We start from the raw sequence: 25,803 nt of genomic DNA on the forward strand, positions 1-25,803 counted from the left end.
AGATGGCAAATAAAAGAATAGCAAAAACATACTTAAAGGGGTACTCTGCTGGAAAATATTTTTTTTTAATCAACTGGTGCCAGAAAGTTAAACAGATTTGTAATCTACTTCTATTTAAAAATCTTAATCCTTCCAGTACTTGAACTGCTGTATTTTCAACAGGAAGTTCTTTTCTTTTTTATTTTATTTTCTGTCTGACCACAGTGCTCTCTGCTGACACCTCTGTCCCTTTTAGGAACTGTCCAGAGCAAGAGCAAATCCCCATAGCAAACCTCTCCTGCTCTGGACAGAGGTATCAGCGGAGAGCACTGTGGTCAAATAGAAAATAAATTCAAATAGAAGAGAACTTCATGTGGTGCATAAAGCAGCTAATACTGTAAGTACTGGAAAAGTTAAGAGTTTTAAATAGAGTTAATTTAAAAATCTGTTTAACTTTCTGGCATCAGTTGGTTTTAAAAAAATGTTTTCCAGCGGAGTATCCCTTTTAGAGGTGTTAACAGACCCATTAAGACTTATTCACTATCTACAGGATGGGAGATAAGTGGGGGTCCAACTGCTGGCACCCGACAAGATCTTGAAAACAGGAACCCTGGTCTCCCACTGTAATGAAACACTGGTCACACGTTCACATTGCCAATCTAGTTACTGTCTATGGGAGATGCAAGTGATAACCAAGCACTTCACTCGGCTATCTCTGTCAGCTCCCATAGATAATGAAGTCACAGTGTGCATGTGTGACATTGTGACAGGTTGCTCAGGTCCTGGTTCTGGAGAACATACGTGTTTCCCTATACTTTGAATTATATAATTTTTTTTTATCCCTTTATGACCTATAACATTGTATTACATCATGGGTTATGTGAGGATGGAGTATGGAACAGGCTCGGCTACCTGGCCATACCAGCTGCTATCTGCAGCAGACAAAAGTCATTAGTGGTGCAACTTCCCGATCGGCACCCTGCAATGAAAACTTGGTGTGGCCTTGGTGGCGGCATTTACTTAGCTACGATACAGCCTGCCTGTGGCCAGTAGAGTGCTTATTACATAGATTAATGTAATGCATAAGAATTGCAATGATCTATAAAAGCAATTACATACATTTTTAAGTAATCAAAAAGTTTTAAAAATATATATAATCTCCCCAATAAAAAATAAAAAAAACACTCCATTTTCCCATTTACCAAATAAAAACACATCCCCTACAGAGTAGATATCTGGCCAGAACAAGACTAAAAACAAATAAAAATGAATTGAAAAGGATGCTAATAGCAAAGAAAGTAATATTAATGATTTGTTTTTTAATACTTTTTATCGATATATATCATCACCTATAGTGTGCTTGTTACATGCTTTCATGTTCTATTCTTACATATTTGTTCACTGCAAATTGTTAATGCCACCACCTTACAATTTTTTGCATTTTGTGTGTTTTTTGTATCTTAGTTATGGATTGTTTCCTTAGAGAACTACTTGATCTATAATTTTTTGGGGGAAAAGATCTGCCCGTGTGAACGAACCCTTAACCCCTTGGGGACTCAGGGTTTTTCTGTTTTTGCACTTTAGTTTTTTCCTCCTTACCTTTTAAAAATCTTAACCCTTTCAATTTAGCACCTAAAATTCCATATTATGGCTTATTTTTTGCGTCACCAATTCTTTTTTGCAGTGACATTAGTCATTTTACCAAAAAAGCCACGGCAAAACGGAAAAAAAATTCCTTGTGCGACAAAATTGAACAAAAAATGCAATTTTGTAACTTTTGGGGGCTTCCGTTTCTGCGCAGTGCATTTTCCAGTAAAAATGACACCTTATCTTTATTCTGTAGGTCCATACGGTTAAAGTGATTTCCTACTTATATAGGTTTGATTTTGTCTTACCATGATCTGAAGTTTTTATCAGTACAATTTTTGTTTTGATTAGACTTTTTGATCGCTTTTTATAAATTTTTTTGTGCTATAAAAAGTGACCAAAAATATGCTATTTTGGACTTTGGATTTTATTTGCGTGTACGCCATTGACCGTGCGGTATAATTACCTAAATATTTTTATAGTTCGGACATTTCCGAGCGCGGCGATACCACATGTTTGTTTACATTTTTATTTACACAGTATTTTTTTTTTAAATGGGAAAAGAGGGGTTATTCTTGCTTTTATTAGGGAAGGTGGTTAGGGGTTAATTAATATTATTTTTTCCACTTTTTTTTTTTTTTTTTTGCTATGTCATAGCCACCTCTACATGTGGATGATCAGTGTTATCGGGGCTTGACTTCTGCCTGGATCTCAGGCATGGAGAAGTCAATCACCGATCAGACGTGCTGGAGGCAGGTAAGGGACCGCCCTAGAAGATCGGGACACCGCCGTTTTATCGCGGTGTTCCCGGTCAGCCCAACTGAGCTGCCGGGATGCAATTTTTTTAACTTTAGACGCGGCGATCAACTTTGATCGCCGCATCTAAAGGGTTAATAGTATGGAGTGACCACGCGTTATAGACCGGGACCAGGTGCAGGCGTGCAGGTACGCCCTGTGTCCTTAAGAGGTTAAGTAAACCCTCCAAAACTAAAGAAAACCAATAATCAGACTACAGCCGTGATTTTTGCATCTCAAAGCTATGGCAAATATGTGGCTAGTGAAATTACTCCTTTGCAGCAACGACTGCAGATGAAATATATCAATTCATGCCAGACATTTATATGAATGATTGACCAACAGGTCCATTTAGGCTTCTGCTCTGGATAACAGTGAGTGTCCCCTCTTTATGACGTTCATACGTTTTGACTGACATGCTTTTAGCTAAAGAATGTGCAAAGCATTGTAGGCAAACAGAATACATAAAAAAAACATTGTCTAAAAAGTCTTAGGTGTAGACTTGTTTTAAGAACCACAATTTCTAAAATAAGAATTGCAGGAGTTGGTTATTGAATTGATGGTTATTGAATGGTTTTTAGAGACAGAAAATTTAAAGCTCATCAGGAGAATAAAATCTGAATCATTATTTTTTTAAATTCAAGGTTAGTATTCCCAGAGCAGTAACATTCCAAAAATTAGCATAAGACTTTCCATCTCTATAGTAAAGGGCTGCAGCATACTTTTCTTATGTGTAACACTTAAGTTCTTGCACAATACCACCAATTGTATACGTGTGGCAGGGTCTGTGAGATGATATGTTTATGATGTCAAAAACAACATTTATATCCGTTTCTCTTGCATGTCTCCATCCCTTAAGAGAAATAAATTACAGATGTGAACAAACATGTATACAACTGTGGCACTGAAACAAATTTCACGCTATTGGCCGAGTGAAGTTTGGAAAGAAAGGAATCTGTATTATGGGCCAAAAATATGAATGACTGGTGGGGAGAAAATCTGGGATGCACTTCAGGCTAACTGAGTAACACAGGAAGCATCATAGTCTGGGCAGAAAACCACCCACAGAAGTGGCTTCTGGCTGTACTTCAATCAGAAACATGAAACAATTGTCTGATTAGCGTATATTGGAACCATTCTAGAAGGTATACTGGTATTTACACAACTGCATAATAAGGAGCAAAACACACCTATAAAATTGCTCTTATATAATCACCATAAAATAATGAAAGGCATAAGAAGCTTCTAATATAGGGAGCAACCACATATAACATATGTTTTCTCACAAACATAAAAAATGAAAAGAAGTTCAATATGCTATTCAATAATAGTAATAGAATGGGCATTAAAAAATACAAGGCCATATCTACTGGATTAAACAGTCAGGTGTTAGAGCTGTGTGCCTTACATCAGTCATGGTTACAATTATTAATGCTTTTAATTAGTTAAAAAAGTAAGTTTGTTTAAAGGGGTTATCTAGCTTTTAAAAAAAGTATCCAATACTCACAGGATAGGGGAAAAGTGTCTAATAGTGGAGGGTCCATGCTCTAGGACCCCCCAGAACAATGCCAGTCTCTCCCAGCTGACCGCTCTGGCAGCCACCTCTGGCAGTAGAGACTTACTTGTCTTGGCAGTGACAGGCCAATCAGCCAATCAGTGACTGAGGTGGGATACCGCTGCAGCAGGTCATTGGCGGTGTGGGCTGATATGGGTACGTCTAGGGAGGTGGGGGATAGATTGTTTAGCTGGGAGAGTTGGGAGGTCCCAGGGGGTGAACCCCCTGCGATCAGACATCATCTCCTATCCTGTGGATAGGGGATACGATTTTAAAGGTTAGATAACCCCTTTTTAATAACCTGGCCTACAATACTGTCTATCAGGGGCAACTGAAATAAATCATAAATCATACACCTTCAATAACGGTCAGCCGAACAGTCATTTGTCCGGCAGTCATCTCTCCCGACCTCCACATACACATGAAAGTTTGGCACAGTGGAACGTTCATATTTCCTCTATCAGGAGGTAAGAATAAGCCAAGTGAAGGCTCAGTAATGCACATTCCAATGTAACTGTATCCAGAATGATCTTCAATTACATGTATGGCTTATTGAGGTCTCAAACATTATTCATTTTCATGGGCCTCTTGTGACTGGTTGCATTGCTGGCACAAACCTACTTATCTATGTAGTGGACTGTAAGTAATCGTTCAGTTATAATAAGTAGGGTGATTATTGCTATATATCAGCAGGTCCAATATTTCCCAAACAAACACTGTAACTTAGTTTCATTAACTCACAGCTAATACTTTACAATCAGTTAGACAACCCGTACCTTATTTTCCGCATATGCAAGCCAGCGACTCCCCAGAGCAATAGGATTCATATTTGGCCCAGGACAGGGATAGCAGCCTGAGGGAAAAAGGTTCCAAAAAACAGCAGTAAGACATTTTCTTGTAACAAGCCAAACAAACAATTCTAAACAAAGAACTCTTAAACCTCTAAACATTCATCAACAACTGCTTACATTTCTTAGAGTTTTACACGGGTAAGACATTGTGGTAACAGTTAATTAAGCTTGAGACGCATTTTTTTATTGTTTTGCTTTGTGAGTAGTTTTTCTTTTTTCTTTTAATAAACACAGTTTTGTTTGGGAATGTTTGGAAACACGTAGGGCTTGTCTTTCAAATCTCAGCACAATGTTAGCACTTTGAAATTGAATCATGACTTAAACCGTAAATATTTGTTTTCCCAAAGCTATAAATCCAAGATATTTACCCTCAGCCTTCAGGATCATTAGAGCATATAAAAAATAGGAGAGTCATTTATATTACAATGCCCCACAACTGGTCATGATACAATGTACACGTCCAAATTAACCATTTTAAAATTGACAGTTGTAACTTCATCAATACAAAAAAGGATTGTTGCTCAATGTTCAAATAACCACCATTTCCGACCAAACCTAAAATTTGTGAAAATATTGCAACATCATTATGCCACAAGCTCTTTACACTTAAAAATGGGTGTAAATTGATAAATGATATCCATTTCAATCTCCAGAATTATTATTATTATTATCTTTTTTAAAGAAACAAATTGGTGTAGCATTATAAACAGTTTTGCCCATTCATACAATTTGGGGTAATAAGGGAGGGAAAGGATAATGTGGGTTGCAAAACTGATTAAAACATTTTGCTCTGATGTATATTGTACTCCTTATTAAAAATGATGAGCATGTTATCAGTATTAGCTAATTCCTGTAAATTATTAATACATTCTCTACATATGTCTTTGTCTTTGAGAGAGAGAGAGAGAATGTTTTAAGGGATTTTAATTACTTTCTGCAAATTCAAAAGTTTATATACACTAGGATTACTATGCCTTTAAAACAATTTGGGATAGCAAATATGATCATGTTATGTCTTTGGAAGCTTCTGATAGGTTTATTAGCAACATCTGAGTTAATTAGAGACACACCTGTGGATGTATTTTATTGCACACCAGAAACACACTGCTTCTGTGTGTAACATCATGGGAAAGTCTAAAGAAATCAGCCAATATATCAGGAAGAGAATTGTGGATTTGCACAAGTCTGGATCATCCTTGGGTGCAATTTCCAGATACCTGGAGGTGCCTCGTTCATCTGTACAAACAATTATACACAAGTATAAACAAGATGGGAATATCCAGCCATTATATTGCTCAGGAAGGAGATGGGTTCTGTGTCTTAGAGATGAAGGTGCTTTGGTCCGACATGGTCATAACAACCCAAGAACAAAAGCAAAAGACCTTGTAAAGTTGCTGGTGGAAGCTGGTAAGATTGTGTCATTCTCCAATTTTTTTTTCCTCCCTGCTCTATGCAATGGGCGCGGGACGCTCCTGCACGCGTGTCCCAGGCGTTGCTATTATTAACGCTCCGTTCAGTCCTGCTGGGAGCGCACTCTCTTCCCTACCTTCGGTGGTTCCGGGACTCGCTTTGTGGGACAGGCTTGCATACGAGTCCTGAGCATCCCCTTACCTCGCTCCCTCTCTGGTCCTTCTCCCCCTGTGTATTGCCAGCGCGCACATCCCCTCCCTTTAGGGCACGCACACACCGGCACTTCTAGATTTAAGGGGCCAGTAAGCCCATAATTAGTCGGCTGTTTGGCAGGACCTTATATTAATCCGACACCTCATTATTATGGGGCCAGATATTTGTGCTTGTGCCCTAGAGAAAGCGTTATCTTGTGTGTGCCTATTAGTGTTCCAGACCTCCTACTTGTGAACTGAACTTGCTCCTTTTCCGCCTGCCTTCTTACCTTGTGCCTGTGACCTGACTACGCTTCTCTGCTGCCTGTCACTTGACCTGTGCTTCGTCTGACTACGCTTCATCATCTGTGCCAAGTTTCACCAGGGAAACCTGTATGAACGGATCGGGCCAGGGGTAGCGACCTGTGCAGCACCTTAGACTCCGCTCCCTGGTACGGTTCAGTCCTTGTTCACACAGGACAGTGGATCCACTTCTCAGCCGTTACAGTAAGGCCGTTACAGTATCAACATAGGCTGAAAGGCCACTCTGCCACGAAGAAGCCATTACTCCAAAAGAAACATATAAAAGTCATTGTAATGTTTGCAAATGCACACAGGAACAAAGACCTACATTTTTGGAGACATGTCCTGTGGTCTGACGACATTAAAATGTAACTGTTTGGCCATGATGACCATCATTATGTTTGGAGAAAAATGAAAGAAGATTAGAAGCCTAAGAACACCATCAGCAACTGTGAAACATGAGGGTGGCAGCATCATGTTGTGGGGTTGTTTTGCCGCACCAGGACTGGTGCACTTAACAAAATAGATGGCATCATGAGAAAAAAAAGATTATGTGAAAATACTGAAGCAACATCTTAAGATATCAGCCAGGAAGCTAAAACTTGGGGTGGAAATGGGTCTTTCAAATACACAATGACCTTAAGCATACTGCCAAACTGGTTACAAAGTGGCTTAAGGATAACAAAATCAATGTTTTGGAGTGGCCATAACAAAGCCTTGATCTCATTCCTATTGAAAATTTATGGGCAAAGCTGCAAAGGCAGGTGCAAGCAAGGTGACCAACAAACAGGGCTCAGTTACACCAATTCTGTCAGGAGGAATGGGCCAAAATTCCTACCAACTACTGTGAGAAGCTTGTGGAAGGATATCCAAAACAATTGAAGTCTTTGCAGAAAGTAATAAAAAAAATGCCCTGAAAAACTGGTAAAGTTTATTCTGATTTCATGTCAGATAGTGAAAAAAACATGCATATGTGTCTTTTTATATAGTGTATGTCAACTTCTGGTTTCGACTGTAAATAACTAAAGAGAGGAACAGAAGAGAAATTACTGCTGCTGCATCTTGATTATCTTCATTCCAATGATCGTACTCGCAGGGAGGCAGTCTCCCCCAGTCTGATCACCGCAATCATGAAACAGCAGCAGAGAGTGCTCCTTCAATTTATTCTGAAAAGTCGGGGATTCTGAGGTTTTGTCTCGTTTGGGGAACCTTGGGGGTCTGTCTCCTCTTCTGTTTTTAATGTGGAGGATTTATATCTCTCTAGTCTTTTGGTATGTTTTTTAATTTGGGATTTCAATCAACTTTTATATTGTTTAAGTAATTTTGATATATGTTTTCAGTTGGGTATATGGGTTAAAAGGGTTATTCACCAGAAGGTGATTTTTTATTTTTTTATTTATAATTTTATTACATACATCATTATTGTTACAACTCAAAAATGTATCCATTCTTAACCCCCCCCCCTCACCCCCTCCCAAGTCAGCCTGGTCTTTCTAGTTCATCTCCTATTCCATGTCTCCCAGGGTAGCCATTTACTCTAGATTTTTTTTATTTTTGACACTAGTCTTATCAAACACTAGCTCATATTGTCTAACTTTATTTACTCCTACCACCCACTCTTCCCTTGACGGTGTTATCGGGGACATCCTTTCCTAAGAATCAAGATCTTAGCCACTCCTATTACTCCCAATAAGGAGATTTTAGTCGGAAGGATCCATGCTTGTCTTGGAGCTAAATCGGCTATGTTCTGAGTCAACCATAATGCTGTGGCTATCTTTTTGTGAACTGGCTATTTCCTGTTGGAGTTCGCTCCCTTGAACTACATGTCCCATAATTCCTTGTTTGTAAGTGTGAGGTCATTTTTCTTCTACCCCCACACCAGCCACCCCACCCATTAAAACCCACCTGTGCTCCCTTCAATGCAATAGACCAGTGTTTTCTAACCAGGGTACCTTCAGCTGTTGCAAACCCACAATTCACTGTAGAATGATCTCCCTCCCACCCAGCGGTTGCTCCACCCATTGAAACAAAGACTCTGAACACCTGACTAGTGATGTAATGTCTGTGGCCACAGTGTAACCTGGGAAAATCAACAACACTCATTTTGTATACTGCCAAAAATAAACATTGGGCCAAAAATCAAGCACAGGTACAGACACTATATTATGAACTATACTAACTTTACAGCCCCTGTAGCATAGTAAAATAACATTATGATTTATGCTGTTCAGTGGATTGAGCAAAGGTTGAATTCTGACGACAAGATGTGCAAGTCTGAGCATCTCTAATATAGCAGGTCTTCTGGAGTGTTTTGGTACACAATGTTTACTGCCAACCAAAGACAGGCCCAGAGAAGACCACCAGTGAAGTGGTAACAGGGCCATGGGTGCTCAAATCTCACTGTCATTGTGTCACTTTTGCTTCTTCACATGATCGGCAGGATGAAGAACCCCTATCGGTGTCCCTCCTGGGGGTCTAGGGCAGGTGTGTGTGGCCATCAGGTTCCGCACCTCCCTGCAAAAACCCTGGGTACTCCTGCACAGGCAGGACACGGACCACTTAACGGCTCTGCAGGCAGATACCCAGGTTAACACCTAGGTGGATTCCTGGAACATTTGTGGTCCCTTAGTAGCTTTGGTGAAAAGGGACATTGAACCTGAAACACTGAAGGTGTCTTCTGGCCCGGAGAGGAAGTGTAAGGTTTGTTGGAGGGCCTCTCTCCTTTCGGAGAAGGGCTTGCGATAGACTGCATCCTTTGTGTATGTTTTTTTTAGTGTAATGCGTTAGCACTTTTTCTTGCACTTTGAGTGATTGAGAGCAGGTTGCTTGGCTCTTAGATAATTAAAAAAAAATCCCATCTGGACACTTAGGGCATATTCACTTATGGTATGCTGTTTACATAGCTCCCAGTTATAGTCAGTTAGTGTGATTCAGGTTAGTTTTATAACTGCAGCTATTAAAGGGGTACTCCGGTGAAAACCTTTTTTTCTTTTAAATCAACTGGTGGCAGAAAGTTAAACATATTTGTAAATTACTTCTATTAAAAAATCTTAATCCTTCCTGTACTTATTAGCTGCTGAATACTACAGAGGAGATTCTTTTCTTTTTGGAATGCTCTCTGATGACATCACGACCACAGTTGCTGGGTTGCTCATAGCAACCAATCAGATTGCTTCTTTCATTGTTTAAAGGCCTCTGAAAAATGATAGAAGCGATCTGATAGGTTGCTATGGGCAACTCAGTTACTTTTCCTCCGGACAGGTTTTGATAAATCTCTCCCACAATTACTATATCATTGCAGTCCTGATCCCTTACATAAAGCATACATTTTTAAATTTTTCCTTTAAATGCACACTATACTTAGAGGGACATACAGAGGAACAAGGTGATATGGAGGGAAGGCAGGGATTTGATAGACAACAATGTAATTCTATAGTTAACAAGAAGCCAAAGCATGAGAGAATCTTGTAACATTTGACAACAAGCTCTGGACTGGACGTCCAAATAGACACAAAATGTATTAATTAAAATGAGCAAAGATTAAACAAGTTACACAGTTAAATACAGCGGTTATGTTAGCATTATATGGCATAAATTTAAATGGTTTAAAAATTAAAATACATTTTCAAAGACAGGTTTATTGTTAAACCTTAGCAATCACTATATAACTAGTGCTTCTACAGATGGTCTCTTTCTCTTTAGCATGCATGAGATGGTACAAAGATCTACCAAAACTGGTTTTGCTACTTAGGTCAAAAACCCAGTTTTGGCTATTAGGTCTCCTGCAAACCAATGTATTCTGGAGAATTTGTGAATCAAATTTACACAAGCTTGATCGCATGCCATATTAAAGACGTTGATCGCATGCCATATTAAAGACGTATTGAATAAGTGGTTCTAGAAGAGAATACTATGTCTCACAGAGGGCTCATACATAAATACAAAAATTGCAAAATTGATGGACATGAACTGTATGGTGGTAGCTTCAATCAATCCAAGTAACTATGTGACTATTTATATACAGATGTGGAAAAAATTGTTGGTACCATTCAGTTAAAGCCAGAAAAACCCACAATGCTCTCTAAAATCACTTGAACCTGACAAAAGTGATCTATATATGTAAAACTCAATGGAGGTTATTTACTATTGTGTTCCCAACGTTTTTTTGTTGGCTTTTGCAGCTGAATTTTGTCACACGTCATGCGACAGTTACTCTAACCAAAGAACGCTGAAGCCCAACCAACCCTCCATTTTGCACCCCCCCCAAAAAAGGGGGGCATGTCAACTATAACAAGGAGATGTGGTCACTGAAAAGTATTATATACCCGACAGTTTTGAGAAGTCCCAACATATTTACTAATGTTCCAGCATAAAATGTGGTGGATTTGAGCTTTGGAAAAAATTAAAGTTAAGAACAATTGTAAAAAAAAATAAAAAAATGTAGGGAAAAGCACAAAACGTAGGGAAAAATTTGTAAATGCTATGGATAAATACCTGTCAGAAAAAGAAAACTACAAAGAAAACAAACTATAATCTACTCTTAGTAAATCAGGGGCAATGTGTACTTATAGGACAACTAAAAATATATGATTAGTTGAATTAACCCTAACCCCCCCCCCCTCCCATCTGCGAGGGTCAGGGTATTTTGTCTCAAGTCCAATGAAAGTCTATGGAACCTTGCTCCACAAGCTGCCGCTCTGCATCTCCTGGTAAGTGTGTTGTACAGCTTGCAAACCACATCACTCCTGCAAGCTACACTCCTATTTTAGTAACTTTTTTTTCTTGTTTCGGCACAACGACTAAAACATAATTTTTGTCCGATACACCCACATCAATGGTCCATAAACCACAATCTCTTCGTCACAGCTGAGCCCCACCTTACTCACCAAGCTCCGCATCTCTGGGTGAAAGAGTCGGTCTGGCTTGCAAGCCACACTCTCTCCCAAAACCATGCCCCTTCTATTTTCGTTGTACAATCTCTTTATCACAGCTCAGCCCCACCTGAGGACAGGATCTGAGAACTGGATATGAGATCATTTGGGATATGAGGACAAGAGCATCATTGTTGTTTTTTCTCTCCCACAAGGTTTAGGTAGGAAGATGTTGGGTACTTAGCTTCTAATAAATAAAAATTTAACTGAAAATTAGCTGATAAAAATCAGAGATTGCTTTTGAATTGTGGTTCAACAGAATCATTTTGAAAAACAAAATAATAAAACTGTGACTTCCGGTTCTGGCGCACCTATGACAAGTCACTCGTGAAAAAGCTCCTGCTCCTCATGCTAATATCACTCTCCCCCGCAACTGAAACCAACTGTTCTATAGTCCTGCCAGACCGGTAAGGACTGCCTGGTGTCCGCTGTATGGACAGATACCTTACCCGCAGCGGGAAGGGAAGTACATAACCCTCGCTTACCTTGAGTGCGGCAAAGCAACAGCCTTCCAAGATGGCGACAGTACCTCAGGCAGTGCCACAAGCACCAGCTATGGCTGCAACACCGGCATTAAAAAAGACAGGAAAAAAGCAGCTAAATTAACCTTTTAAATGGCCACTGATTGCCTTTGCACAGCCTATACCACCTACCTTAGTTTCCCATTGGAAGCCAACAAACTGGAATAGGTCAGAGCGAAGAGATCTTTTGAGGATGGTCAGGAAGCAATTGACCTTTTTAGAGAACAAAAGGAAACAGTATTCTATAGATACGGGAATAAAGCTGGCAATTTACTTACTAATCTGGCTAGGGTATGTAAGGGACTACTATAAATCAAGGGCCTTAGAGATTTTTAGGGTCTTAATCTTTGCCATCCCAAAGACATCAATAATGTTTTCAGGGAATATTGCCAGCATCTCTAAACCTAAGAACCTGTAGATCTGTCTCCAGGACAGACTTTTTTGAAAAAAATGACCCTTCCCAACATCTCCGCGGAGGACCTCATAGCCCTAAATCCTTCTAGAAGGTAAAGGTAGAGTTAATAGACACCAAGAGGGGAATTTCTCAAAGCTGGTAAGGGACTTTTTTTTTGCTTATTCTATGCGCATATATTGTCGCATATGTGCCAAAGCAACTTTCTGTGCAACTTTTTGAAGGCAGTGGCTTTTAAGCAAATTTTTTTCAATACCCTAGGTAAGCAAGTTTTCAATATTTCACTTTGCAGTAGTAGTGAATTTACTATAGCAACATTCGCAAAAAAAAGTCGCACGGAAGTAAAAAATACAGCAGAACAAAGCAAATAAAATCCTGTCTTTTGAAAACCACTCATGTACGCAATATCAATGGGCCTGGTAAGGTATGTGAAGTGATTTTCAAAGTTTGACTTTCATGCACAAAATTTACCAATGCCATGCAACATTTTGATAAATTTTGCGCACAAAAGAAAAACCAAAGTAAAAAAGAAGCTACTTATATAATGACTTTCTGAAGTAACCTTTGATAAATTCCCCTCCATAAAATCTCTCCACACGGGTAAAGCAAGCAACTTCTATAAAGCCTCTTGGAGGAAATTAGGCCTACTTTAACAAACAAAGCTCAATTCAAAGCTATTTGGCAGGACAGTCTCACGCTTGCATCCAGAACCTCTGCTAATACAAAAGTACTCCCCAAGGAAGGGAAACTGGCTCATCTGCCTTCCTCATATCAGCTGATTTTGCTTATAAACCAAGATATAAAAATTTTCACCTAAATATTAGCAGATTGTTTATCCGCTTACCTCCCTAAATTCATAGGCAAGCACCAGGTGGGTTTTATAAAGGGTAGGTAGGGGGGTTACAAATTTAAGGACAGAAGACTGAGATCTGTGAATCTCATAAAGGAAACAGATTTCTGACTATAGCTAAAGATAATTATCTGTCCCAAATGGTGCAGGGCCCGACCAGAGGGGGCGCCCTACTAGACTTAATATTAACCAACAGACCTGACAGAGTAACTAATATGCAAGTAATAACTCTACTGAAATCTACCAATGAGGCCACAGAAAGACGCATTAAGCTAAAAATGTATAATTTTATTATTAAAGATAATAAGAAAAACAATGCCTCACGATACAGTGCTCAGAAAGGTATCAGATATAGCACTGAATAATGAACACAAAACCAAGGGAGGGGGTTTGGGGTACAGGTGAAAAACCTGACCTGACCAACCCTACCTAGTCTAACCCCTTGCCCTCACTACAATAAGTGTGGACAGGGAGTAGGGATAATATAAGTCACATAAACATTAAGAATAAACAATGCAATGACTTAATATGTGTATATTCTTACTCCTAATGACCTACGCGTTTCACCCTTACTTATAGTTAGGGGTTCATCAGGGCTCAGGGGAGCAGTCAACATATCACAACAGATAATAATCAAAAAAACACTATAAATAAAATGTGATAAATAAACAAGTGAAGCACACGTGATACAAAAGTATAATAACCGCACATTGATACTGAGTAATGATAAATAGATGTATGAGAAGTAGATAAATCATTCCACACTGGCCACAATGGAAGAAATGTGGATCCTTAATTGTACTATGAGTAGATGAAGAATACGTCCCTTGTCCAAAGCAAGTACTGTAAAGATAAGATCACAAAACCACCTGTCAAAGTCCCATACTTTAACAAAAATAATAACAACAAATGCATAAAATGTAAAAAATAATATATACCTCCAAATGTAATTAGGTATGCATGAAATAGCCCAACGTCGTATTATAGATATAGCACCCCAGGGATCACTGTTTGCCACACCCTGTGTTAATGAATATGCTAGAACCTGATAAATAAATACACCAAAATTAACTTAGGTAAAAAAGCCAAAAATTAATAATAACACCGAAAATAGATAATGAGCCAGTCTTACCCATGTATGATGGTAATAGGCTAAAAACTGATGACTGGTGTGACACACCAAATACAATGATACAAAATGTTAGGCCAGAGATACTATGAAGATAAAGACAAAAACAAAATGTCACTGTCTAAACTATGTGGACATGAGCATAAGCAATATAGGCAAATACAAGATAGAGCTTACCCCCTGACCAGATAATGCAAAGCGTCAGGACGAATCAAGGTGGATTGTGAATAGATTAGAAACACTTCCAACAGAGCACTAAAAATAATAATAAATAAAACACCATATGACCAACAGGTGTTATTACTACCGTACCACTATAGCCCCTATAGTACGAACAAATATAGTATAATATATATATTGCCTACCCTAATATAAGATGCTTAGAGCGTCAGGCAGCCCAAGATACAAGATGAATATGGTGATAAGAAAACATGGTATCACCTCCCTAATGTGGAGGCTTCAGAGGAGACGATGACTCCTACAATGGGATAATATGAGGGGTATATAGTTACCAAAGGTACGGGTCACATAATGTATGCAAAGCAATGTAGCCACAGTGCACTTACCCAGTCCCCGATGTCCCTTGTGTGGACTCAGTGTGCGGCGTCAACACTGAACGCCGCGAGTCTGATTAAAAAGCCGCGGGACCGAAAGCGGAAGTGACAGAAGGTATGTCACTGCGCATGTCGAGAGTTAGTGGAACGCAATGCGTTTCAGACGGCGCATGAGTGGTTAGGCAAACCCCAAAGCGAGGCTTGGATGTAATGCATATCACCCCGCGCATGCGCCCTGTCACGATGCCGGCTGGCAGGTAGTGGATCCTCTGTGCCAGAGAGGGATAGCGAGGACCGTGCTAGTGGACCGGTTCTAAGCCACTACAGGTTTTCACCAGAGCCCGCCGCAAAGCGGGATGGTCTTGCTGCGGCGGTAGTGACCAGGTCGTATCCACTAGCAACGGCTCACCTCTCTGACTGCTGAAGATAGGCGAGGTACAAGGGAGTAGGCAGAAGCAAAGTCGGACGTAGCAGAAGGTCGGGGGCAGGCGGCAAGGTACGTAGTCAGGGGAGATAGCAGAAGTTCTGGTACACAGGCTTTTAAACACACAAAACGCTTTCACTAGGCACAAGGGCAACAAGATCCGGCAGGGGAGTGCAAGGGAGGAGACTAGATATAGCCAGGGAACAGGTGGGAACCAATTAAGCTAATTGGGCCAGGCACCAATCATTGGTGCACTGGCCCTTTAAGTCTCAGGGAGCTGGCGCGCGCGCGCCCTAGAGAGCGGAGCCGCGCGCGCCAGCACATGACCGCAGGAGACGGGAACGGGTAAGTGACCTGGGATGCGATTCGCGAGCGGGCGCGTCCCGCTGTGCGAATCGCATCCCCAACGGCCATGACAGAGCAGCGCTCCCGGTCAGCGGGACTGACCGGGAAGCTGCAGGGAGAAAGACGCCGTGAGCGCTCCGGGGAGGAGCGGGGACCCGGAGCGCTAGGCGTAACAGTACCCCCCCCCCTTAGGTCTCCCCTTTTTTTTGTCCGGTGACTGCCTCCCCTGGGATGAGGACACCGGGAAGGAATGGATGGTTTCCTCAATGGCAGGCAGTACAGCAGGAGTAGGAATGGGGAGGGAGGGCAGAGGGCGAGACCTGGCACGGGGCAGTGTGACACCAGGACGAGGGCCATGAGGGGACACAGAGGTTTGCCTGATGGGACTGGGAGGGGGGGAGAGGCATTTCCTGTGGCAGGCAGAGTCCTTAATGACCTTAGGGGGAGCGGATACAGGAGGAACCACAGGGTCACGGCAGGGATTACTGGGAACCGGTTGAAGGCAGTCCTTGGAACAAGAGGGACCCCAACTCTTGATCTCCCCAGTGGACCAATCCAGGGTTGGGGAATGGTGTTGAAGCCAGGGTAGTCCAAGGAGAATTTCGGAAGTGCAATTAGGAAGGACAAAAAATTTAATTTCCTCGTGATGAGGTCCGATGCACATTAGGAGGGGCTCCGTGCGGTAACGCACGGTGCAATCCAACCTGGCTCCGTTGACCGCGGAAATGTGGAGTGGCTTGACAAGACGGGTCACCGGAATGCGGAATTTATTCACTAAGGACTCCCGAATAAAATTCCCAGAAGCTCCAGAGTCCAGGCAGGCCACGGCTGAGAGGGGAGAGCTGGCTGAAGTAGAAATCCGAACAGGCACCGTGAGACGTGGAGAAGCCGACTTAGCATCAAGAGACGCCACACCCACGAGAGCTGAGTGCGAGCGTGCGTTTCCCAGGCGTGGAGGACGGATTGGGCAATCCACCAAAAAATGTTCAGTACTGGCACAGTACAGACAAAGATTCTCCTCCTTACGGCGATTCCTCTCTTCCAAGGTCAGGCGAGACCGATCCACTTGCATGGCCTCCTCGGCGGGAGGCCTAGGCGCAGATTGCAGTGGAGACTGTGGGAGAGGTGTCCAGAGATCTAAGTCTTTTTCCTGGCGGAGCTCTTGATGCCTCTCAGAAAAACGCATGTCAATGCGAGTGGCTAGATGAATGAGTTCATGCAGGCTAGCAGGAGTCTCTCGTGCGGCCAGAACATCTTTAATGTTGCTGGATAGGCCTTTTTTAAAGGTCGCGCAGAGAGCCTCATTATTCCAGGATAGTTCAGAAGCAAGAGTACGGAATTGTATGGCGTACTCGCCAACGGAGGAATTACCCTGGACCAGGTTCAGCAGGGCAGTCTCAGCAGAAGAGGCTCGGGCAGGTTCCTCAAAGACACTTCGAATTTCCGAGAAGAAGGAGTGTACAGAGGCAGTGACGGGGTCATTGCGGTCCCAGAGCGGTGTGGCCCATGACAGGGCTTTTCCAGACAGAAGGCTGACTACGAAAGCCACCTTAGACCTTTCAGTAGGAAACTGGTCCGACATCATCTCCAAGTGCAGAGAACATTGCGAAAGGAAGCCACGGCAAAACTTAGAGTCCCCATTAAATTTGTCCGGCAAAGACAGGCGGAGGCTAGGAGTGGCCACTCGCTGCGGAAGGGGTGCAGGAGCTGGCGGAGGAGATGGTTGTTGCTGCTGTAGCTGAGACTGAACTTGCTGTAGCTGTGACTGTTGCTGCTGTTGCTGTGACTGGAGCTGCTGTAGCTGCGACTGGAGTTGCTGTGTCATGGTGGTCAAGTACGACAGCTGGTGCTCTTGTCGGGCGACCAATGTAGGGAGGTCGGCGGCAGCTGGCAGAGGAACTTCAGCGGGATCCATGGCCGGATCTACTGTCAACGGCTCACCTCTCTGACTGCTGAAGATAGGCGAGGTACAAGGGAGTAGGCAGAAGCAAAGTCGGACGTAGCAGAAGGTCGGGGGCAGGCGGCAAGGTACGTAGTCAGGGGAGATAGCAGAAGTTCTGGTACACAGGCTTTTAAACACACAAAACGCTTTCACTAGGCACAAGGGCAACAAGATCCGGCAGGGGAGTGCAAGGGAGGAGACTAGATATAGCCAGGGAACAGGTGGGAACCAATTAAGCTAATTGGGCCAGGCACCAATCATTGGTGCACTGGCCCTTTAAGTCTCAGGGAGCTGGCGCGCGCGCGCCCTAGAGAGCGGAGCCGCGCGCGCCAGCACATGACCGCAGGAGACGGGAACGGGTAAGTGACCTGGGATGCGATTCGCGAGCGGGCGCGTCCCGCTGTGCGAATCGCATCCCCAACGGCCATGACAGAGCAGCGCTCCCGGTCAGCGGGACTGACCGGGAAGCTGCAGGGAGAAAGACGCCGTGAGCGCTCCGGGGAGGAGCGGGGACCCGGAGCGCTAGGCGTAACACGCCCTTTGCAGATATCAGGAAAATAAAAGTGTGGGACGTATTAGAGGATGAAATCTTGACTCATAGCCAAGGATAATGTACATATAAAGAAATTATAAATGTACATAAACTTTTAATATAACAATTTCCACCTCCAATGTCATACACCTTCTGATTATTTTGGGTGTCTTTACTCACCTGCCATTTATTTATTTATTTATTTATTTATAATTATACATTTATCGTTTATTGTTTGCTTTATTTTATCTTATGTTTACCATTCTTAGATCGTACTCATCATACTTTATTAATATTTCCACTTTGGCCCAGTTTATGTACATTTATAATTTCTTTATATGTACATAATCCTTGGCTATGAGTCAAGATTTCATCCTCTAATACGTCCCACACTTTTATTTTCCTGATATCTGCAAAGGGCGCATGCGCGGGGTGATATGCATTACATCCAAGCCTCGCTTTGGGGTTTGCCTAACCACTCATGCGCCGTCTGAAACGCATTGCGTTCCACTAACTCTCGACATGCGCAGTGACATACCTTCTGTCACTTCCGCTTCCGGTCCCGCGGCTTTTTAATCAGACTCGCGGCGTTCAGTGTTGACGCCGCACACTGAGTCCACACAAGGGACATCGGGGACTGGGTAAGTGCACTGTGGCTACATTGCTTTGCATACATTATGTGACCCGTACCTTTGGTAACTATATACCCCTCATATTATCCCATTGTAGGAGTCATCGTCTCCTCTGAAGCCTCCACATTAGGGAGGTGATACCATGTTTTCTTATCACCATATTCATCTTGTATCTTGGGCTGCCTGACGCTCTAAGCATCTTATATTAGGGTAGGCAATATATATATTATACTATATTTGTTCGTACTATAGGGGCTATAGTGGTACGGTAGTAATAACACCTGTTGGTCATATGGTGTTTTATTTATTATTATTTTTAGTGCTCTGTTGGAAGTGTTTCTAATCTATTCACAATCCACCTTGATTCGTCCTGACGCTTTGCATTATCTGGTCAGGGGGTAAGCTCTATCTTGTATTTGCCTATATTGCTTATGCTCATGTCCACATAGTTTAGACAGTGACATTTTGTTTTTGTCTTTATCTTCATAGTATCTCTGGCCTAACATTTTGTATCATTGTATTTGGTGTGTCACAACTGTCATCAGTTTTTAGCCTATTACCATCATACATGGGTAAGACTGGCTCATTATCTATTTTCGGTGTTATTATTAATTTTTGGCTTTTTTACCTAAGTTAATTTTGGTGTATTTATTTATCAGGTTCTAGCATATTCATTAACACAGGGTGTGGCAAACAGTGATCCCTGGGGTGCTATATCTATAATACGACGTTGGGCTATTTCATGCATACCTAATTACATTTGGAGGTATATATTATTTTTTACATTTTATGCATTTGTTGTTATTATTTTTGTTAAAGTATGGGACTTTGACAGGTGGTTTTGTGATCTTATCTTTACAGTACTTGCTTTGGACAAGGGACGTATTCTTCATCTACTCATAGTACAATTAAGGATCCACATTTCTTCCATTGTGGCCAGTGTGGAATGATTTATCTACTTCTCATACATCTATTTATCATTACTCAGTATCAATGTGCGGTTATTATACTTTTGTATCACGTGTGCTTCACTTGTTTATTTATCACATTTTATTTATAGTGTTTTTTTGATTATTATCTGTTGTGATATGTTGACTGCTCCCCTGAGCCCTGATGAACCCCTAACTATAAGTAAGGGTGAAACGCGTAGGTCATTAGGAGTAAGAATATACACATATTAAGTCATTGCATTGTTTATTCTTAATGTTTATGTGACTTATATTATCCCTACTCCCTGTCCACACTTATTGTAGTGAGGGCAAGGGGTTAGACTAGGTAGGGTTGGTCAGGTCAGGTTTTTCACCTGTACCCCAAACCCCCTCCCTTGGTTTTGTGTTCATTATTCAGTGCTATATCTGATACCTTTCTGAGCACTGTATCGTGAGGCATTGTTTTTCTTATTATCTTTAATAATAAAATTATACATTTTTAGCTTAATGCGTCTTTCTGTGGCCTCATTGGTAGATTTCAGTAGAGTTATTATTTTGGAAAATTGTCTCCAAGGGCATGTATATTATTGGCTGAAGGACCATATATCTCCTTTTTCTGGTCTTCGTAATATGCAAGTAGAAGGATATATAGGAAATAGTGATCATAATATAATAAATTTTAACTTTTTCTTCAATAAGGGAACCTTGTGAGGGGCCACAAAAACAATGAACTTTAGGAAGGCAAAGTTTGATCAACTCAGAGAAGCCCTTAAAAATATAAAATGGGAAAATGTAAAGAATATTTGAAATTCTCACTGTAAAAGGTATATACCTTATGGGAATAAAAGGGTCAGGAATAACAGAAAACCAATATGGATGAATAAAAATGTTAAGGGGGCAATACATGACAAAAATGAAGTATTTAAACTACTACAACAAGACGGCAGTGAAGAATGTAAAATATGTTTAAAAAAAAACAAAAAAAAACAGATGAAAGCCACAGAAATAGAGACAGAAAGACTCATTGCCAAAGAGAGTATAACTAACCCCAAAATGTTCTTTAACTCCTTAAGGACTTAGAACGTATGAGTATGTCCTAAGTCCGGTCCCTGTCTATAACACGGGGTCCCGGCGGGACCCCGCGTCATAGCGGGATGGTCCCGGTGCCTATTCACAGCCGGGAACCGCGGCTAATAGCGCGGCCACGATCGCTCGGCCACGCGCTATTAACCCCTCCGATGTGGCGCTCAAAGCTGAGCGCCGCATCGAAAGTGAAAGTAAATGCTTCCCAGCTGCTCAGTAGGGCTGATCGGGGTCATCGCGATAAAATCGCGATGCCCCGATCAGCTACCCGGACAGAAGAAGGTCCCTACCTTCTTCCGTCGGCGTCCCGGCTGATTGATTGCTCCATGCCTGAGTTACAGGCTGGAGCAATCAACCGCCGATTACACAGCTTGCTGCCATGCAACGGCAAGGCAACAATCTGTGTATGCAATCTGCCATTGCAAGCTCATAGGTCCCTATAGGAGCAAAAAAAAAGTGTAAAAAAAAAAGTTAACCCTTTCAGGTATTCCCTTCTGAATTAAAAGTTTAAATCACCCGCCATTTCCTAGTAACAAAATAAAACAGTGTAAATAAAAATAAACATATGTGGTATGACCGCGTGCGGAAATGTCCGAATTATAAAAATATACTGCTTTTAAAGCCGCACGTTCAATGGCGTATGTGCAAACAAATTCCAAAGTCCAAAATAGCGCATTTTTGATCACTTTTTATACCACAAAAAAGTGAATAAAAAGTGATCAAAAATGGCACCGCTAAAAACTTCAGATCACAGCGCAAAAAATGAGCTCTCATAGCGCCCTGAACACAGAAAAATAAAAAAGTTATAGGGCTCAGAAAATGACAATTTTAAACGTATACATTTTCCTGCATGTATTTATGATTTTTTTCTGAAGTAATACAAAATCAAACCTATACAAGTGGGGTATCATTTTAACCGTATGGACCTACAGAATAAAGATAAGGTGTCATTTTTACTGAAAAATTTACTGCGTAGAAACGGAAGCCCCCAAAATTTGCAAAATGGCATTTTTCCTTCAAGTTTGTCGCACAATGATTTTTTTTTCCCGTTTTGCAGTGGATTTTTGGGTAAAATGATTAATGTCACTGCAAAGTAGAATTGGTGGCGCAAAAAATAAGCCATAATACAGATTTTTAGGTGCAAAATTGAAAGGGTTATGATTTTTTAAAGGCAAGGAGGAAAAAATGTAAATGCAAAAACGTGAAATCGCTCAGTCCTTAAGGGGTTAACTATATAAATAGCAAAAACGTCAAAAAGGAAAGTGTAGGACCTTTACAAATGATGAGGAAGAAATTAAAGACGTGGATCAGGAAAAAGCAAATATATTAAACAGATTCTTCTCCACTGTATTCACTGAGGAAAATGAAATGCCAGCTGAAATGCAGCGAGATAAGGTAAACTCCGCAGTACAGGTCACCTGTCTAACCCAGGAAGAAGTAAAGTGCCACCTACAAAAAATCTAAATAGACAAATCACCAGGTCCAGATGGCATTCACCCCCGTTTTCTAAAGGAATGGAGTAATGTAATAGACAGACCCCTATTTTTTATATTCAGGGACTCTATAGTAACAGGGACTGTTCCCCAGGACTGGTGCATGGCAAATGTGGTGCCAATATTTATAAAGGGGTCAAAAGGTCACCCCGGGAATTATAGGCCTGTTAGTTTTACCTCTGTTGTATGTAAATTGTTTGAGGTTTTCTAAGGGATGCTATTTTGGAGTATCTTGATAAAAATTAATGTATGACTCCATATCAGCATGGCTTTATGAGGGATCGGTCCTGTCAAACTAACCTGATCAGCTTTTATGAGGAGGTGAGCACCAGACTGGACCAGGGGGAATCGCTGGATGTCATATATCTGGATTTTTCCAAAGCATTTGATACGGTGCCACATAAAAGATTGGTGCATAAAACGAACGGGGCGCACACCTGACCTGTATGCGGTGCATGAGGGAATGAGGTATATCGGCGTTATCCATAAGCCAGCCTCATCTTTTGAGACCTGTCCACATCATTAGGATGAGTTACCCCCATATGTTCCTTGAGAAACCACGTAAGTATGGGGGGAACGTGTCGGAACAAAACTGTAATGTTCTCTTTTTATAACTTTTTCACATTATCTCGCTGTATTTCACATTATTAATTCAGGTGGATACCTGAATTTGGTGGTGAGTGGAATGCCCCCCCATTTATGCTTTTTTATAGCATTACGATAGAGTGGGAGAGTGATTTTTTTAAGTTATTATATGTCACTCTGACCCTATTGGGGACACTGTGAGCTTAAAAAAGTAGCTCCCACCATCCTTTTTTTTTCTGTCCCTGCCTATTGCCCATCTATCTCTAACCCCCTCCCTGCCTTTATTTTTTTTTTACTATTTTAGAAATGTCTTTTTGTCTGCATGGTAGTGTGCTCACTTACCAGGCAGACTTCCCCAGCAGACACAATGTCACTGATGCCTGCTGGGGCCGACTTCCGCCCTTAGTTCACCTATACAGGGTGCTTCCAGCTGTTTCACCACTACAACTCCCAGCTTGCCCTGACATCTATTGGCTGTCAGGGCAAGCTGGGAGTTGTAGTGGTGAAACAACTGGAGGCACCCTGTGGTGAAAACAATAACTTTGTTATGGCGGCGGCGCTACCCCCGCCCCGCTGAAAACAATACATTTGTTATGGCTGCGGCGCTAAACCCCACTGAAAGCAATACATTTGTTATGGCCGCAGCGCTACCCCCGCTGAAAGCAATACATTTGCTATGGCAACGGTGCGAAAATCCCCCCACCCCCACCCAAAAAATACATACCCAAGTGCTGTGCTGAGTCCTTCCTGAGGCAGCAGCAGCGGCGTATGCCGGGAGGCGGGGCAGGTGTGTGAGGCCAGGGAGCCAATGCCCTCTCAGTGCTCGCTCCCGCCCTCTGATTGACAGGCAGGGAGCGAACACAGGCTGAATGAATTTGGACCAATTGCCTGGCCGGCATCGGTCCGAATTCAGGCATGACATCACGCCAGCCTGCAGCCGGCCACTAGGAGGGAGACCCCTAGTGGCCAGTTTTCAAACGTAAATTACACCATATTAATAAAAAAAAACAATTATGGAACTATATTAGAGATATGTTGTAGTACATAAATACTAAAACATATTTTTAAAAAAGTTGGTGACAGTGCCCATTTAAGTGTTTGCTCTGGTCTGTTTATCCTGGGAGACCGATCAAGTACTGTCAGCTTACCATTGACTGTATCTGAATTTAAACTGTCCATTAGTCAGGACTGACTTGTCATTTGAAGATTTTTTTCAGGTATTGTGGTAGTCATTTTTCTTTGTGTCACAAGAGTGTAGTCACAATTTATGTTAATTATCTATAAATTTTTTAAAGCATATCAATAAAGTTTTAATAATATTTAAAACAAGGGTCTATAAGGGCTGTGATACAATATTTGATTGACTCTGAGTTATTCGTTTATTCTGCTGTTTGAGGATTGGGCTGGGGGAGAATGTGTGCACGTGGGTAACTGGCTCAGTGATAGGAAACAGAGGGTGGTTATAAATGGTACTTATTCTGATTGGGTGACTATTACTAGTGGGGTACCACAGGGGTCAGTCTTGGGTCCTATTCTATTTAATATATTTATTAATGACCTTGTAGAGGGGTTGAATAGTAAAGTAGTAATATTTGCAGATGATCCTAAACTCTGTAAAGTGGTAAACACTATGGAGGATAGTGCACTATTAAGCTAAGTTTCCACTTGGTTTTTTTCTGGCAGTTTTTGAAAACTGAGCCAAAGCCAGAAGTGTATTCAAGTGGAATAGGACATATAAAGGAAGGACTTACACTTTCTCCTCCCTTATAGATCCACTTCTAACTTTGGCTCAAAAACTGCAGTGGCAGTTTTCCCCAAAACTGCCAGAAAAAAAACCAAGTGGAAACACAGCCTTACAAATGGATCTGGATAGGTTGGAGGTTTGGGCTGGGAAGTGGCAGATGAGGTTCAACACTAATAAATGTAAGGTAATGCACATGAGGAGATAAAATCCGGGCTGGGATTATGTATTAAATGGGAGAACACTTGGGACGACTGACGTGAAAAAGACTTAGAATTCTTAGTTAATAGTACATTTTGCTGTAGTGACCAGTGTAGTGTATGCATAAATATATCATGGGGCCATACAGAGATCTCTCCCATGACTTATTTAAACCCAGGACTGTATCTATAACAAGGGGGCATCCTCTACATTTAGAGGAAAGAAGGCTTCTACACCAGCACAGACGGGGGTTCTTTACTGTAAGAGCAGTGAGACTGTGGAATTCTCACCCGGAGGAGATGGTCATGGAGAACTCTGTAAGAGTTCAAAAGGGGTCTGGATGCATTTCTGGAGAGTAATAACATTGCTGGTTATGTATACTAGATCTATAGGGACAGAACGTTGATGCAGGGGTTTATTCTGACTGCCATACTTGGAGTTGGGAAGGAATTTTTACCTCTAGTATGAGGGTTTTTTGCCTTCCTCTGAATCAACTCAGTAGGGACTCATTAGGGATATAGGTTGAACTTGATGGACTCTGGTATTTTTTTCAACCTTATGAACGAAATCACTATGTTACAAAGTGATCTGGATCTGTCAGCGGCAACCTCGGGTCTCCTAGCGATTGATGCAGAAAAAGACATCTATAATGTTGGCTGTGGGTGGCTACAGGAGGTGCTTGCCAGGTTTGGCTTCTCAAGGCGGTTTATGTCCTTTGAGACTTTTATTCCGCACCACTAGTGAGAGTCCCCACTCTGGGACACCTTTCTATGCCTATCCACCTACAGAAGGGCATGCAAAAGGGATGTCCTCTGTCGCCTCTGCTCT

At 41.7% G+C, this 25,803-nt stretch overlaps 1 protein-coding gene across 6 annotated transcripts in view; it reads right to left on the reverse strand.

Moving 5' to 3' along the window:
- Nucleotides 1-25,803, reverse strand: part of BCAS3 (BCAS3 microtubule associated cell migration factor) — a 1,340,542-nt gene that overhangs the window by 1,059,273 nt on the left and 255,466 nt on the right. For all 6 annotated transcript variants that reach the window (XR_008888692.1, XM_056556703.1, XM_056556707.1 and 3 more), the window contains exon 10: nt 4,693-4,769. Coding sequence is in view for 5 of the 6 variants with exons in the window: in XM_056556703.1 (XP_056412678.1) it covers nt 4,693-4,769 (77 nt within the window). In the remaining variant the exon portion in view is untranslated. The remainder of the gene's footprint in view (nt 1-4,692; nt 4,770-25,803) is intronic.

Source organism: Hyla sarda, chromosome 2, assembly GCF_029499605.1.
Source record: "Hyla sarda isolate aHylSar1 chromosome 2, aHylSar1.hap1, whole genome shotgun sequence".
NCBI lineage: Eukaryota > Metazoa > Chordata > Amphibia > Anura > Hylidae > Hyla > Hyla sarda.